At 40.3% G+C, this 16,890-nt stretch overlaps 2 protein-coding genes across 12 annotated transcripts in view; both read left to right on the forward strand.

Moving 5' to 3' along the window:
* The first annotated feature begins 1,165 nt into the window (after positions 1-1,165).
* LOC107750319 (transcription factor 7-like 2) lies at positions 1,166-2,239 on the forward strand. Its single transcript, XM_016565656.1, has 3 exons — positions 1,166-1,728; positions 1,869-1,935; positions 2,088-2,239. Exons 1-3 carry the CDS (start codon positions 1,540-1,542, stop codon positions 2,237-2,239), a joined length of 408 nt encoding a protein of 135 aa, XP_016421142.1. The 5' UTR covers positions 1,166-1,539.
* A 1,367-nt stretch (positions 2,240-3,606) lies between these two features.
* Positions 3,607-16,890, forward strand: part of LOC107750316 (transcription factor 7-like 2) — an 89,186-nt gene continuing 75,902 nt past the window's right edge. For 7 of the 11 annotated variants that reach the window (XM_016565646.1, XM_016565647.1, XM_016565653.1 and 4 more), the window contains exons 1-3: positions 3,608-3,825; positions 3,966-4,032; positions 4,184-4,308. In XM_016565646.1, coding sequence (XP_016421132.1) covers positions 3,637-3,825; positions 3,966-4,032; positions 4,184-4,308 — 381 coding nt within the window. In that variant the 5' untranslated portion in view covers positions 3,608-3,636. Of the gene's footprint in view, positions 3,826-3,965; positions 4,033-4,183; positions 4,309-16,890 lie in introns of all 11 variants that reach the window. The other 4 variants (XM_016565642.1, XM_016565641.1, XM_016565643.1 and 1 more) reach the window with 1 other exon arrangement.

Genomic DNA, 16,890 nt, shown 5'->3' on the forward strand with positions numbered 1-16,890 from the left:
ACCCCCACCTTGTCTTTATTCACAATGAATACAGGTTAACTGGCCTCATTTAGCCCATCTGCACTCACTCTAGTCTGTTTCTCTAGTCTCAGCACCCATTTCTAATACTGGCATATATATATACAGTGGGTACGGAAAGTATTCAGACCCGCTTAAATTTTTCACTCTTTATATCCTATGCATTGTATCATATTGTATATACATTGCATTGTGTGTGTGTGTATATATATACAGTATATATATTATATCATTTAATTTATAATACATATTGTAATATATTGTTAATAATGTATTATAAATATACTATACATTCAGATTTGATCACTTTGATTTTACATAAAAATAAACGTTTTTGTGTGTTGTATCTATATATGGGAAAACATATATGCATGTAAGTTTCCTTACATGAAAAATGTGTGTGTGTGTGTGTGTGTGTATATTCCTATATATAGATAGCAATTTTAATGCACAAAAAAAAAAAACAGTTTATTTTTTTAATGTGAAATCAAAGTGACAAGCTGCAGTGATAAGTTACCATTTTTGACCACTTGCACTCTAATCACTGATTAAGTACAAAAGGTGAAATTTAGTGTGACAAGTTACATGGATAGAAACAAAGATGTTGATATAATGATAAAAAAAATTCAGTAGGCCTATATAAAATGTACTATGTAGGATAATGCCAGTCTTTTCTGCAATTTATCACATTTTAAAACAACAATAAAAAGGACATAAATAATTGTCATATAAATGATTGCTGTATGTTTCCCCCTAGCATTTTAAGCCTTTATACAAGTAAAATCGTTTTTGAAGTGATGTTTTCATAAATAGGTTTTGATTTAGTGCAATTCAGAATTGATGGTCATTTGAGTCCATGTTTGGAGTGAGTGGGGTTATTTCAGCCCACCAACACTGAAAACAACAATTGCAGAAAAAAGGAAGCCAATAGCTTTGAGCCGTTTTACTGCTCAGATACAAGCAGACTATCGCACAAGTGTCTTCCGCCTATTTTTTCATTCATTCCTGTACAAAAGCAAACAGGGGCGACTTCGCTTTAACTGTCCTGCTCTTCACCAAAAGCTCTTTTCCTCTCCCTCTCTCTGTGTTTCTCGTTCAAGCCCTTTCCCCCCTCCAGTACTTTTTTTACTGCCCCTCTCTATTTATGAAAACGTCACTTCAAGTCCCTCCCTGTTTGAATCTCATTAGTTTTTTTTCTTGTGTGTTTCTCCCTGTCAATAATCCCGAATCCAGACTCTCTCTATTTCCATCCCTCTCTATCTGTCAATCAGCGCCGCCTTTGAACTGAAAACCACTCCGACCAACTTCAACTCCCTCAATCCGAGCGCCTCAGCTCCGTCTCCGGCTTCTGTTTCTGCCAAGATTGCCCTCTTCTTTTTGAGTTTTGAACACTCACCCAGCCAAACGCCACTGCGAGTCCCTAAACTTAAAACTCGGGATTCGGGGATCACACCAAGATCAAGGGTTTAAAAACTTTTGGGTGTTTCTGACCCCCCGCAAAATTAGCGCTCCTCGGGAAAAATGCCGCAGTTGAACGGCGGTGGAGGGGACGATCTGGGTGCGAACGATGAAATGATTTCCTTCAAAGACGAAGGCGAGCAGGAGGAAAAGATTTCGGAGAACTCCTCAGCAGAAAGGGATTTAGCAGATGTCAAGTCTTCTCTCGTAAACGAGTCGGAAACGAATCAAAACAGCTCCTCGGATTCCGAGGTAAGTGACAAATAACCGCGAATCCGCGACTTGTCCACAACTTTACATGCACTTTTCTTGTTTAAACACGCTGCTAACTAGCTAACGATCTCCTCGCTGTGATTATTCAATGCATTCCCTGTGTTTCGTTGCATTTCAAGGCGGAAAGACGGCCTCCGCCTAGATCTGAAAGTTTCAGAGACAAAACAAGAGAAAGTTTAGAGGAGGGTGAGTGCTTGTTTTCTCTAAATCATCTTTTTTGCATTGGACAACAACACGGTGCCTCGGTTCCGTTTGCTTCTGCACACACGTACAAAGTTTTTTTTTGGGAATGTAACTTAAACTAAAAGTTTTCCTCTTCTTTTCCCCCGCCATGTTAGCTGCGAAAAGGCAAGATGGAGGGCTGTTCAAGAGCCCACCGTACCCGGGCTATCCATTTATAATGATTCCCGACCTCACGAGCCCGTACCTCCCGAACGGATCGCTCTCGCCGACCGCGCGCACAGTAAGTGTTTTTAACGTGTTTCTGTAGCCACATGCACGTAGCTAAAGCACCACGTCCATGTTTAGGGATTGCTTTGGTCGGCTCGTGAACTTCTGTCACACTTCACTCTGCACTGTACGGCTGCACGCCGCTCGCGCGGATCCACTGTCGCGCGTGGACAGAGCCGCGCGGGCGGCAAGTACAGTGGAACACATAATGTGCTTTCATGACGTGCACAAACACACGGCCACAGCAACTTTTAACTCCGTTGTTATTTTTTTCTTCTCATTTTCCCCGGCTATATTTGCATACTTGGCAGGTTAGATTCTTTGCTTTAGATTCTGGATTTTTACAGTATTATTTATTTTAATTGTTTGTGCACTTGAATAACTAGTGGATTAGCTCGTTTGCTTTAGACTAGACATTTAATTTACAGTAGCGGGTGTTCCGGAATTTCTAAAACTGAAATGTACAAGAATGTTTGAATTTATAATAATAGCATTATTATTACTGTCGTTATTATCGTTGTTATGATTTTTACACATGGAAAAAAAAAAGCGTTTCTGTTATTCTAAGGCATTTAACCATTAAAAAGTTTAATTGCAGCCTTAATGTTTTTAAAATGAAATCAAAGTGGTGCTATATTTACAATCTGCGCTTTTTCTGCCACTTTGAATTTAATTAGCCTACTGCTGAAGAAAATCGAGTAGAAATAACAGAAATTATTGTGACGGTTTAAACGGATGGAAACAAAGATGCTGTTATGACATGATGATGAATACATTTTTACAGCGTGCCACATAAAATGGCACATTAGTCATTTATCTGAGCTAATTTATGACTAATTTATCCGAGCTTAACATAATACTGCTGGTGTTATTTACAGAATGCAATGCACATAAATGTTATTGCCAAAGAGCATCATGGGAAATGTTTATAGTAATTAGTGAAAGGCAGTCAATGAATTTGTGATCGTCAGAATGAAAGCACAATATTGCTCATTCCACCCTTGACACAGTGTGTAGTAAAATATTAGTGTCAGAATTCTTTTGAAATTAAATAAACATTTGCTTTAAATGCACATTAAATATAATATGTTTTTTATTTACATTTACTTTTTGTCATGGTATGATGGACTTCTCATTTAGAGCATGCATAATGTTGAATAACATGTAATGAGAATATATGCTTAATATGTAGGTGTAAATACAGATTATGTTGCTTAAATCAGATGTGCTTAGTTATGCATATTTGTCCAGCACTTTTCCTGGCACCAGAAATAATTCATGTTGATTTAGTAGGTTCATATTTTTATTCACAATTGATATTTTATATATTTTTTAAATGTCATTGCTGTGGATATAACATAATAAGAACCAAGATCAAGGGTTTAAAAACTTTTGGGTGTTTCTGACCCCCCGCAAAATTAGCGCTCCTCGGGAAAAATGCCGCAGTTGAACGGCGGTGGAGGGGACGATCTGGGTGCGAACGATGAAATGATTTCCTTCAAAGACGAAGGCGAGCAGGAGGAAAAGATTTCGGAGAACTCCTCAGCAGAAAGGGATTTAGCAGATGTCAAGTCTTCTCTCGTAAACGAGTCGGAAACGAATCAAAACAGCTCCTCGGATTCCGAGGTAAGTGACAAATAACCGCGAATCCGCGACTTGTCCACAACTTTACATGCACTTTTCTTGTTTAAACACGCTGCTAACTAGCTAACGATCTCCTCGCTGTGATTATTCAATGCATTCCCTGTGTTTCGTTGCATTTCAAGGCGGAAAGACGGCCTCCGCCTAGATCTGAAAGTTTCAGAGACAAAACAAGAGAAAGTTTAGAGGAGGGTGAGTGCTTGTTTTCTCTAAATCATCTTTTTGCAGAGGACAACAACACGGTGCCTCGGTTCCGTTTGCTTCTGCACACACGTACAAAGTTTTTTTTTGGGAATGTAACTTAAACTAAAAGTTTTCCTCTTCTTTTCCCCCGCCATGTTAGCTGCGAAAAGGCAAGATGGAGGGCTGTTCAAGAGCCCACCGTACCCGGGCTATCCATTTATAATGATTCCCGACCTCACGAGCCCGTACCTCCCGAACGGATCGCTCTCGCCGACCGCGCGCACAGTAAGTGTTTTTAACGTGTTTCTGTAGCCACATGCACGTAGCTAAAGCACCACGTCCATGTTTAGGGATTGCTTTGGTCGGCTCGTGAACTTCTGTCACACTTCACTCTGCACTGTACGGCTGCACGCCGCTCGCGCGGATCCACTGTCGCGCGTGGACAGAGCCGCGCGGGCGGCAAGTACAGTGGAACACATAATGTGCTTTCATGACGTGCACAAACACACGGCCACAGCAACTTTTAACTCCGTTGTTATTTTTTTCTTCTCATTTTCCCCGGCTATATTTGCATACTTGGCAGGTTAGATTCTTTGCTTTAGATTCTGGATTTTTACAGTATTATTTATTTTAATTGTTTGTGCACTTGAATAACTAGTGGATTAGCTCGTTTGCTTTAGACTAGACATTTAATTTACAGTAGCGGGTGTTCCGGAATTTCTAAAACTGAAATGTACAAGAATGTTTGAATTTATAATAATAGCATTATTATTACTGTCGTTATTATCGTTGTTATGATTTTTACACATGGAAAAAAAAAAGCGTTTCTGTTATTCTAAGGCATTTAACCATTAAAAAGTTTAATTGCAGCCTTAATGTTTTTAAAATGAAATCAAAGTGGTGCTATATTTACAATCTGCGCTTTTTCTGCCACTTTGAATTTAATTAGCCTACTGCTGAAGAAAATCGAGTAGAAATAACAGAAATTATTGTGACGGTTTAAACGGATGGAAACAAAGATGCTGTTATGACATGATGATGAATACATTTTTACAGCGTGCCACATAAAATGGCACATTAGTCATTTATCTGAGCTAATTTATGACTAATTTATCCGAGCTTAACATAATACTGCTGGTGTTATTTACAGAATGCAATGCACATAAATGTTATTGCCAAAGAGCATCATGGGAAATGTTTATGTAATTAGTGAAAGGCAGTCAATGCATTTGTGATTCGCAGAATGAAAGCACAATATTGCTCATTCCACCCTTGACATAGTGTATAGTAAAATAGTAGACAGTAGTGTCAGAATTATTTTGAAATTAAATACACATTTGCTTTAAATGCACATTAAATATAATATGTTTTTTATTTACATTTACTTTTTGTCATGGTATGATGGACTTCTCATTTAGAGCATGCATAATGTTGAATAACATGTAATGAGAATATATGCTTAATATGTAGGTGTAAATACAGATTATGTTGCTTAAATCAGATGTGCTTAGTTATGCATATTTGTCCAGCACTTTTCCTGGCACCAGAAATAATTCATGTTGATTTAGTAGGTTCATATTTTTATTCACAATTGATATTTTATATATTTTTTAAATGTCATTGCTGTGGATATAACATAATAAGAATAAGGAAAATTGTGCAGTAGGATCTTGCTGTCATTTCTGATTTTCATAATCAGCTCTAGGCTTAATCTGAAACGCGAAGGTACGCTTTATGACAATGACATGTGGTGTAACCTGAAATTAAGTAAATAACTACGTTCAAAATGTACTGCTCTGAAATTGTGGATTTAACTTCAGGTATTTTAAAGACGTTCTGCTGTTTCTAGTATCAGTGAGACATTTTTGTAGAAACATCTCTGGCTGTTTGTGTTTGTGGTGGATATTGCGTGTTTCCTAATATATGACTTTTTGCTGAATCTGTTCTTCACTTGCTGATAATTTATTTACTGATGTAAATGCATATTAGAAACATTCACATATAAACAAAAGGACAGAAAATTATGAAAGCATCAGTATGACCACTGCAATTGTGCATTGATTAGTAGGAATATGAAGGAAGTATTTGACATATAGCGTGTCTTCTGTATGGTTGGTTGTGAAGAATCTCACAGATGCTGATACCAGAGTTCATAGTCTGTTAGTTCCTCTCCCTGCTGGGATGGAGCCCTGTCTAAATCGCTGGCTTATTCATTTTTGGCTACGAAGAATATATTTAGCGATCTCTCACGGAAGTAAGGATCATTGTTTGAAATCCTCCCCTATATGTGGGAGTCAGTCCAGGTCTGTTCTGACCCTCTAGCCTAAATTTTATACCCATAGATATAGTGAATTTCTTTATAGTTGTATGTTGTAATGTTTGATCTCTTACTGTAACCAGGCCTACAGATCTCAGTCTTTGACATTGTGCTGTAGCCCTTCACCCTGCTTCTGTGCAATGAGGCCTGCTACCTATGAGCTGCCTGGGCGTCCGACCCACACCGCTTTGAAGTTGAAAGCCGCTGTATTCATAAACGCATTACTTAAGTAGAGGATAAATAATTCACCTGAGCATCGATTAGCTGTCGCTCCGTTTAACGAATGCATGGGGCTTGTTGTGTTTAGCTGCCAATGAAGTACATTTTAGCATTTTTTAGCATTTTCCTTCTTTCTTTTTTTCCTTTAAAAAAAAAAAAAAATCTAAATTGTATGAAACAAACAGGTGATCCAGTTTTATTGCATTTCAAACATTTATGTATTTATTGATCCAATGTTTTGTTTTCAGGATAAATTTGCTACTGCCGCATTATTTAATCTGTAAGGGTTTATTTAATGGCGGATGCTTCTCTACAGGTTGATATCAGAGATGTGACTATTTTTTAAAAAATTATTTAATTTACATAGGCCATGTGTCAGCTGAATTTCCCTGATGGTCCGCTCATGCAATAGTGATGAAATGCTTTTCCCCTTGTGTGTGTTTGACTGAAGGGAGGGAGGGAACGAGTTTAATTCGTCTGACCTCTGTAATAACGAGAGCTGTAATAACGGGAGTTTGTATTTCCAACCACCTCAATCGGAAAAGCTTCACGATGATTTGGTAGCAATTAGCAATTTGCCATGACGTTCTATCGACAATGCCTGGATCCTCTTTTTTTCCCCTCACTAAAAACTGCAGACAATAGCCACTCTTCCCCCTTTCATCGAGAGCAGTTTGCATGGCAGACACACGGCTGCGGACACACTCTACGTGTGTGTTGTGGTTGGAAAGGTGCTGGGTTAACTGGGTGGCTGTAGGCTAAAATCACACCTCAACAGGTCTGTGGAGAGGGGAAAGCGAGGTAGAGCAGAGGTCTGGCCGGCTGAGTTCTGGCAGGGGGCTTTATGCCCGTAAATCCGCTGGGTTTATTTACTGCCTCTCTGACTTATGAATGTTAAGATATTTGACGCCACCCCTGGCCCCATAATTCCTTAGGCCTGCAGACTTTTGGCAGAGGTTTCAGGTTTCAACGTATAATTATGCGTAGTTTAAAAAAGGAACATAATATAAAAAAAGACAAACTTGCAGCACCCAAATGCACTCTCCGCTATTTAGAGCAAAGAAAAGGAGATGCAAGGCGGATATTTTTTTTTTTTAAATCATAGTTTTAATTTTAATAATTTTAAATGTAATGTATAATTTAATAAAAAAAAATCTAAGTAGATTTGGTGTTTCAAATCAATTAATATTTTTTTTTCCAAAGATGCATTCATCCCTCATGTAGCCCTACATGTACAAATTTTAATAAACCATGGCTGAATCTTTTTAGGCTAAGAGGTCAATAACAATGCTTTATCGTATGGATTATGTGTGTTGAATAGCCTGTCGTGTGAGGTGCAGACGATAGTTTAATGCGGATTTACAGGGATAGACTCATACCTTATCAAATAGGCTTTACATGTTAATGGCCCCTAATTGCTATCCGCAGGGGGTTCACCGAGCTACGCGCTCGCGTTTTGTGCCGCTCTGCACAAAATACACTCCCAGTTTATATAGAAGGTTGCCATCCTTTTGTTTTGCAAATCACTTTTGTTTACAAAGAATGGCGGAAGCAAGACTCTCTCTTTCTCTCCCTCCGCCACTCTTTCCTTCTCCTCCTTGTCTTTTTTCTCCTCTTCCCATCCTACATGCAAAACAAAAACAAAAACAAACGGTTTCTGTTTGCTGGGGTTTGATAAACACCCATAAAAAAGTGCAATCTGTTTTGGATTTGTGTGAGTTAAGTTGGGGAGCAAAGTTTGGCACCATTAAACTGAAAGCAGGGCCTGTGAGACATTAGCGGCGCACAGCACATTCTCAGGACTTAATTAGTCCAAACTGTAATTGTTCATGGTCTGCCAATAGGAGTAATGCTCAGGAAGAGTGGAGTTGCACTAAATCGGCCCATGGTTTTTAAAACAATAAATCACTTGCATATTTGTGTCATGATTCAGATAGAGTCCCGACCTCTCCCATCTCGACATGTGGTAAATTGTAAAGTCAATGAATTGCAGATGTGGGTGGGGGGTGGGGGGGGGCCTGAAAGAGTACAGTACGGTTTTGTTAGTGCTTGGTAAATGAATGGAAAAGATTTGTGCTGTAAATATTTACTTAGTTTTTTTTTTCTTTTCTACTTGCTGTGCTCAGTTGTCTTAAGTTGATGGTTTTGGCAGGCTGCTCTCTATGATCGTGTGTGAAAATGACCTGGTGTTTTTTTTTTTTTCTCTTTTCTTTTTCTCTCACTGATTGTTTTTTAAGGCAGCGTTGTGTATACACAATGTTCTGCACTAGTTCAATAGTTAATGAAGGTTTCTTGTTTGGATGTGGACCGTTAAGAATTTCGTAATGGTATCGCAAATAAATAGAAATAGTCAATTTTTTTCACATTTTATCGGATGCCACAGTTGAGAATTATATTTCTGTCTTTTTCTTGATTTATTTCCGTCGCGTTTGTTTTTAAAGCTGCAAACGCAATGCTGTCCTGTAACTGATAAATGGGGAACTTAGAAAAATGCTGTTGTAAATTCTGCATCTCGTGGAGCTGCATTGGCTTAGCAGCTGTGTGTTGTTGACCCCACCCCTCACCTCTCTCCTCTTCACCATTTATTTCCATGCTCAAAGTTCAACACAAAGATCGTACTGTACGTCTGGAATGCAACTTTTGTCATCTGTTAAATATAGTCCTGCTGCTGGCCTACACATTGAGGGGCTCCTGAAACATGGAAATTAAATTACTCTTTCTCTCTCTGTGCACATGCACCGTGTGCAGGCCTGTGCAGCTGTATGATAGCTGCATGTGAATTCTTATATGACAGGCAGATTTTACTGACGGGGTGTGTGATGGGGGCGAGAGCGCCAGTGTTGAGGCCTTTTGAGGACTATTTAAAGAGATTTTTAATATCGATTTATTACAAGAAGTGCAAGAATTTAATAAAATTTCCAAATCTATGAAAGTGCTTGTGATGGCATCTGCCTCAATTTTTAGATGGTTTGGCAGATTATTTAATTTTCAATCATAATAAACAAATACATTTGTAAATAATTAGGTGTTAAAAGAGCCAGCAATTTATTTATTTAATTTTTTTGCTTTTTGTCAAAGCTGTGAAATATGCAAGGGCTTTACTGAAATATTTTCAGGCTTATTTTTGAAAATCATTTTCTGTATTGGCACATACTGTACTTTAAAATCCTGGCTTAAAAAAGCTATTGAATATTTCCATTGTTATTGACCAGGAAAAAAAAGAGAGATGCGTTTCATTAAACACATTTTGTGACAATAGTGGGGCATGTTGTCACAGTGTATGCAGACTATTAACCCTTTTCATGAAAAATTTATGAAGCACAATTATGAAAATTTGTGAAACATAAAAAAATGTAAAAGGGAAACAAATATTGTAATTTGTATATTTGTACAATTTACTACACTTAAAATACGTGTTTTTTTTTGTTTTATTGTGCTCACGCAAAAAATATGATGGAATTGGAATTTTCATTTGTAGGACAGAATTCACTAAAAATATTAGATAAAATATTAGATTTTATAATCAAAACATTTTTGTATCTCTGCATTGCTCTGAAGGAATGTTTTCATTTGCTTGTTTTAGAGGAGTTTACCTTGTGCAGTATGGTGGACTGGAGTGGGGGATTAGGAAAAGCGGGGTCGATTTGCCCGCCGTAGCATAGTGGGGGAGATGGAAGATGGAGAGGAGGGAGATGCACAAAGACAGTTTGAATAGGGCGCATAATTGCTGCTAATGTGGGGGCAATGAGAGTGGTGACAGTTCCTGGTTAGATGTCCAAACAATAGAGCCCCCAGGCCTCACATGTATCTACTAAGGAAAAAAATGAAGGACAGAAAAAACACAGCAGGGACTGAAAATCGACAAGGAGGAGGTGACAAGTTTATAGTCATGTTTGATGGACAGGCCATGTGTGTGGCATCCCCCCCTTTTAAACTTTTTTTTATGAATCAGGTTAAGTTATTAATGCTTCCTGATTCCCGCTTCGTCATCAAAATGTCGGCTTGAAGTTCTCCAGCTTAGAGGCTTGGGTGACGCTGGTGGAATTTGGTTGCACTGGGCTTTTGTTTGGATTGGAACATGCTCGGGTTGGGCCAAAAGTGTACACACATGCTCTCTGGAGCTGCCATCTGACTTGTATGCTTAATGATAGGAGTGTGCAAGTTTCCAGTGAAAAAGCACGTGTGCGTCTTGTGTTCATTGGCACAAAGTCTTTTTACTGTACATCATTCATTATCAGACTTTAAAACATAATGATTGCGTTGTCATACGTCAGGTGGACCTGTAATACGGAAAACACAATGACATCAGACTGAGTACGTGGTAAATATTCTCCCCTGATAAAAGGCCTGATAGAGTGACCATCGCTGTCTTTGCACAGGAAGTCTGTTGCTGACGTACGTTTTTTTAATGAAACTTCTGCACAGAACTTCAACATAAAAAACAAATACCTATCTGCATCTATTTTTAAACACAAAAAAAGGACAAAATTACCTTCATTAAGGCATGTGATTGAAGCTTCTAAAAAAAGATGAAGCCTGACCAATCACAGTTTTGCTTCTGTATTTATTATTCTGCCCTGTGAAATGTTTCTCTTTGATAAGGAAGTGAGCTAATTTAGTGTCACACCAACAAGTTTGTGTTCTAGCTCTGATTGCAAAATGAGATTCTATAATGTTGCATTACAGAATGTGAAATCCTGTTTTCTTCGATAATCTGCATTAAATCCTGTAGATATGTCGGGAGTGTTTTGTATGGGTAAAGCACATAATTGAGAAAGCAATAGGTGATAAAACTCAACCCATGTATTTTTAATCTTCTAATTAAACTTTTAATTGCCAAGGGATAAGCTCTGAGCAGGGCCCAGAGTGTGTGCGTGTGTGTGGATGCGCGTGTGCTTGTCTGTTCACTAATGAGTTTATTGCATGCTTGTTTCTAGCAAAGGTTCTGCATTCAGAACTGAACAAAAGGTGAAGGAGATTTTCTACCTATCTAATCCACTAATCGGGGATTTATTTTAAGATTAGAGGTACAACAGGCCGATATTTGTATGCTTTATAAGAGATAGGTGCTTTATGAACTTTAGAAACCAAGAATTTGAGGTTTTTTTTTTTTTGGTACAGGTCTTCCCGTCTATCAGAAGATAACGATCCCCTGCATTAAATAATGGGTGTGCGATGGCATGCATGGAGCCTTGCATTATGCTATTTCACTGGCCATATCCTGCTGAATGGCTGTCAAACAGTATAGATAATATTTCAGCTGATTAGCATTGTGCTTGTCACCAGTTTTGTCTTGTTGATGTGTCTGAGGCTAAATCTCACATTGAGACTCACATCAAATTAGAGGGAATTGTCTACAACTCCAGCGCACACATAAAATGTTTTTAGCACAGACTGTAGGAAATGTTGGTTTGTTTGTTTGTACATTGTCACCCTTAAGGATTAGCCTGGATCAACTGTCGCTGGCTACATCTCATTAGAGGGCGGTGTGAACACTCAGTATGGTCGATTCCAAAACGCAGGGAATTGACTTCCTTCGCTGAACGAATTGTCAATTGCATTGTGAGCGAGGGGTATAATTGAATGGAGGTGTATCTTTGACCGGCTGCCCCTAGGGCTCCGTGAGTCTGATCAGTGTTAGCCAGAGGTGGCAGATGTGGTTACTGATTGCAGCCAATGTTCTTTTACAGTGTTAAGATCTGAACACTGACACAGAGGAGGTGTAATTCAGCAGCCCTCTGAGTTAAATAGAGATGACGACTGCTTGCCAGTCATAGTGAATAGTGATCTCTCTCCACCGGCTATCTGCTGAACGGAAATATTTAACGATGGGTAGGAGTGATTTATAAGGAAAGAGAGTTTAATCCTGACCTGGAGCTGTTTTCTTTGGCCAGCAATCAGTTTAAACGACGCTGGTATGGAATAGGCAAGTGACAGCGGCGGCGTTACGCTCATCTAGATGCCCTTTAGAACCGGCAGTTTTTCTTTATCATCAGCTTTACAGCACCTGTATCTTTATGGGCCGTCGCGCTTTGCATTTTTCAAATATCAGAAAAGATAAATTGCCTGCTTTGTCATAGCATGGGGCGTCGAAGTGAAAGATTTCAGGTCATTGAGGGGAAAAATGATCCAGTATTTGAGAACTGTGTTGAGAACCATGAAAGCTTAAAACTCAACAATGAAGTGATTTTGATACAGAGGCCTTGACATCTCTCAGGTTAATTTCTTTGTGTTGAAAGATGTACGTGATGATATTCCTTAATTGTGTGTGCTGTCTTATGGTATGGGAGACGAAGATGTGAGATGTTTGGCGGTAAGCAAGAGCAGGAATTCATATAGTGGGCTGTCTAAGCTCAGATCTTAAGGTCTGCGGGGAAGGAAGTGCCACAGTGTTTACATAGCCCAATTGTCCTGTGGGCCCTGGAGAGTCTAAATGCACTACTGTTCAAACACTTGTGAGTGCACAGATGACCTTTGCAGCAGCCTTTGACGCAAGTGCTGTGTCGGGCTTGCAGAGAATGCATTTGTTTATGTGTGTGTGAAAAGTAGTCACAAGTCCCATTTACTTGGGACTCTGTTAGCTGTTAGCGCCTAGTGGTTTGGATGAGTAGTACTGAAAAGCAGCTGAGCTCAATTCATCTCAGTAAGCCGGATGGATTGGGGGGGGTTGTAGTGACAGAAGACCCTCTTGCTCCATCAAAGGGAAGCCAGACATTGACATACGGGGGAGTTATCAAACTAATTGTTGTTTGAATTACCTGTTATGATCCAGTGACAAATCTCCTCCTCTTCTGCCATTGGAGCAGAAAATGTAGCCTGGATTGGCATGATGTTAGCAAGTGTGTAAACTGCGCTTCAACAAGATGGATAAATGCAATTATTGGCTAGGCCAGGAGAGGGAAAATCCATTTAAAGCCTGAAATGCTAACCAGGGGCCGTGGTTAATTCATTTGGCCAATTTGTGGGTGATGTACGAGTGTCATGGCACATTAGTCAAGGAGAATGTGTGTGTGGGTTTAAGTATTAGTGTGTTTGTCTCAACCAGGGGGATCGGGGGTGTTTCATTGGAGCTGTCTCCTTGTGACGACTCCCCGAAACCCCTCCTTTTCCCCATCAACCCCCTTCTTCTTCCTCCCCTTGTCATTTCAGTGGATAATACAAATGGGGCATGAGCTCTCAAATGACAAAAAGATGCACTGAGAGCAAAAGAGCAGGATTGCAGTTCAAATGAGCCGGGAAGAGTGCCACGCTCCACAAGGCGGCTCACCGAACGTGGCCTAACACACCCCCAGAGTCTTCAATCACGACTAGTCAACCAACTAAATCGCTCAGGGTGTGAGGAAGACAGGTTGAGGAAGCAGTACTGGGTCAGAAGCTTAGTCATGCTGAAGTAGGGTCCTCACTGACCTAGTCTGACTCTGACATTCTTCCTGAACTCTCCTCGATTTAAAATTAAGTTACAATTACCGTGTAGAAACTGCTATTTACTCAAGGCACGCAAAGCTGAGGCCACTGTGACGGGTGGCTCACCATCACCTCTGCATGCCCATCTCCGCCCATCGCATTATCCTTCTGAAGGGCACGAAGGTATTGAGCAACACTTTGAACAGAACTGTTGTCTTCCCCTTAAGGATAGTAAACAGAAAGTCCCTCTATCTGGAGACTTTCTCTTTTTGTAACTTTACTAAACAAGAGTTCCTCTCCTGAGGCATATCAATCTGCCTGGCTTACACACTATTGATTTAGAGTGGATGAATATCCTCTACTCCATTAATGCAAAGTCTCGTTGGTGAGAAACCACTTGACGGTTACGCAAGATTTGTGGTATGCAAACACGGTGGTCACAGCCCGGGGAGCTCTATGAGGAAAAAGGCATCGGTTTACAGAGCTCGGCCGCAGATTGAACCAAAGTCTTTTATCAACACGGTGAGCAAAGGGAAGATTTTGAAAGCAGAAAGGTGTGTGGGTGCCCTCTTGCCCAAGAGTCTGTGCTTGGGTGGTTAGATGGATTGGTGGATGTGACTGCTTTTCCCTGAAGCTCTCTGGCTATTTTATAAAACCTCTAATTTCAGTAGCATCTGTGTTAGTAATTTCCGGCTTCCCCCCCAACTGTCGACGAGAAATTATGACTAATCCCACTGTGTATGCCCCGGGAACCCCTTCTTTTTAGGCATACTGTTTGGAATCTCAAAGTCCCCTTTGCAGGTCCTCTTCCAGCTCGGTATCTACCACGTCTTCACGCAAGAACAACTGCATGCAGCGTCCTATTGACCGATAGTCAGGAAAGGATTAAAACAAACAGCTTGGACGTTTTGTGGTAGCTGCTTGGATCACTTTACAGCAACGGACATGCCTCTAGAAGCAACTGCTCCAGTTTGTAGGGAAGCTGCCAGTCTTATCAGTTCCAAGCAGAGGACAAGCATTTTAAACAGCTATTCTATACAAACTAATTTGAGCTGGGATTAAACTAATTGGATTTTGTGACCGAGTTATTGTCTTAAGCCATGACCCTGTGCCTGTGACTTATGGTAGCTAAGAAACAATAATTAAAACCCTAAGTCTGGGAGCGCAAAGACGTAATTCTGCCTTTGTTGTGTTTTATGAAATGGAAAATGTTAGTGTTATGTTATGGTGTGGCTTGTACCCCAGTGGTTAAATGTAGATTTACTGCTCCAGTGTTGGGCCGAGGAACTGCTCCCATCTGTGGCATGAGGTCTAGCCACCCAGCATAGAATACGACACCCTGGGGCCCAGCCAGAACATGCACCGATCAGACATACATTAACACCAAGCAACACAACAGGTGAGCAATCAGGCCCTGCTGCAAGCCAAGAATACAGGCTCCAAATATTTTTATTGACTTTCTTATGGCCTATGGCTCATATAGTCATGACTCTGACTAAGTTTGGAGTTTTATATTAATTCTGTCAAAAACAATTGTTTGTTTATTGGCACAGAGGTAGGTCTCTTTCCCAAACGATGTCGCAAACTGTAATTTATGTTTAGGGACTGATTGGGAGATTGCATAGTTTAACGCTCGGGGTGCTGTGGTCTGGGACTCTGGAAGAGGCAACCGCTAATTGTTGACAGAAACCATGGGCAGAGGAAAAGAGACAGACAGACAGACAGAAAAAAAGAGCGAGTAAGTGAGTGAGAGAAAGAATGAATGGGCTCTGGCAGCAAGGTTGTGGACTGAAGCTTGGTGTTTGGTTTTCAGGAAAGAGTGGATTCTTGGGATGTTCCCCAAAGACAAACGGCGGTGCTGAGCAAAGCCCATAAACCAAACACGCTCTCTCTTTTAAGAAAAGAACTCTAGTCACTTCTCAATTGCGCTTGTTATGTGGTTTACCAAACCAAGTTGGTTGGAAATGTCTTGTCCGGTTGAGGAATCATATTTTTTCGTTTGTTTTCCCCAACTAATAATAAGGTTCTGCATTTGCTCGCACTGATTAGAGTATTATTCATTTAAAACAGACCCGACTTTCCACTTCCCGTCTTCACGCCTTCTTGATCTCTGTCACAGATGCTCGACAGGAGGGCACATCTGCTTTCGCTAGCTTCACGTGCAAATCCCGCTCGGCGGTGTTGTTGTGTTTTGCTATAATTTAGCAAATAACATCAGTAATGATTCAATTGGGCATAAAGTCATTGGGTGACGGCCTGTTTGCCATCTGTCTGATGGGATTACTGTTTCTATGTAATTAAAAGTGTGACCCGTGGGGAGGATGGTGGAAGGCACGAGGCTGAGTGGTACACCCGCTAAAAGGAGGAGGAAGGGCGGCCTCAGTTCAGCACTAAAGATAGTAGGCGCAACAGAGCGCTGCAGAAGTGCCAAGCTCTTTACATGGATATGCACATGTGTGTCAAACCCCTGGCTCGTTTAACTTCAATTTAGTTGAGTAGAGCAGACACCCAAAGTCTGAATGATCCCTGTGTGCAGGCAGTGTGTCGGAGAGAGGTGGGGATGCGGGCTCCTGCTTTTACTCTGATTTCACCTGGGGTTTTGTTTGGACTCTTGAGCCTCAGTTTCTCTTGGACACTTTCCAGAGACTACGAGCCTGGCTTTTTTCAAGGCTCCCTCAGAACTAAAGTGAAAGGCCCTGGTCAGGCCTGGAATTGGATTTCAGATTTGATCTTGTTGTGCATACTAAACAGAACATTAAAGGCAAGAACATGGTACCTAATGAGTGGATACATGTCTGGGTGTGTTTGAATGATGCATCCCTGTCACTGCCAACAACAAATCAATAACATCCTTGTTTCTTTTTTTATCTTTTATATCTTTATACACATACTTACATATACTGTATGTATTTTTTTGGTTTTTATTA

The sequence above is a fragment of the Sinocyclocheilus rhinocerous genome, unplaced genomic scaffold (genome assembly GCF_001515625.1).
Source record: "Sinocyclocheilus rhinocerous isolate Xijiao unplaced genomic scaffold, SAMN03320098_v1.1 scaffold2076, whole genome shotgun sequence".
NCBI classification, from domain to species: Eukaryota; Metazoa; Chordata; class Actinopteri; order Cypriniformes; family Cyprinidae; genus Sinocyclocheilus; species Sinocyclocheilus rhinocerous.

What these genes read in the sequence shown, in the direction of transcription:
- LOC107750319 (XM_016565656.1), top strand. Translation starts at nt 1,540, where the DNA reads ATGCCGCAGTTGAACGGCGGTGGAGGGGACGATCTGGGTGCGAACGAT. An exon ending in ACAGCTCCTCGGATTCCGAG is followed by an intron (nt 1,729 to 1,868) that starts GTAAGTGACAAA and finishes TTGCATTTCAAG; the next exon opens with GCGGAAAGACGGCCTCCGCC. An exon ending in AAGAGAAAGTTTAGAGGAGG is followed by an intron (nt 1,936 to 2,087) that starts GTGAGTGCTTGT and finishes CCGCCATGTTAG; the next exon opens with CTGCGAAAAGGCAAGATGGA.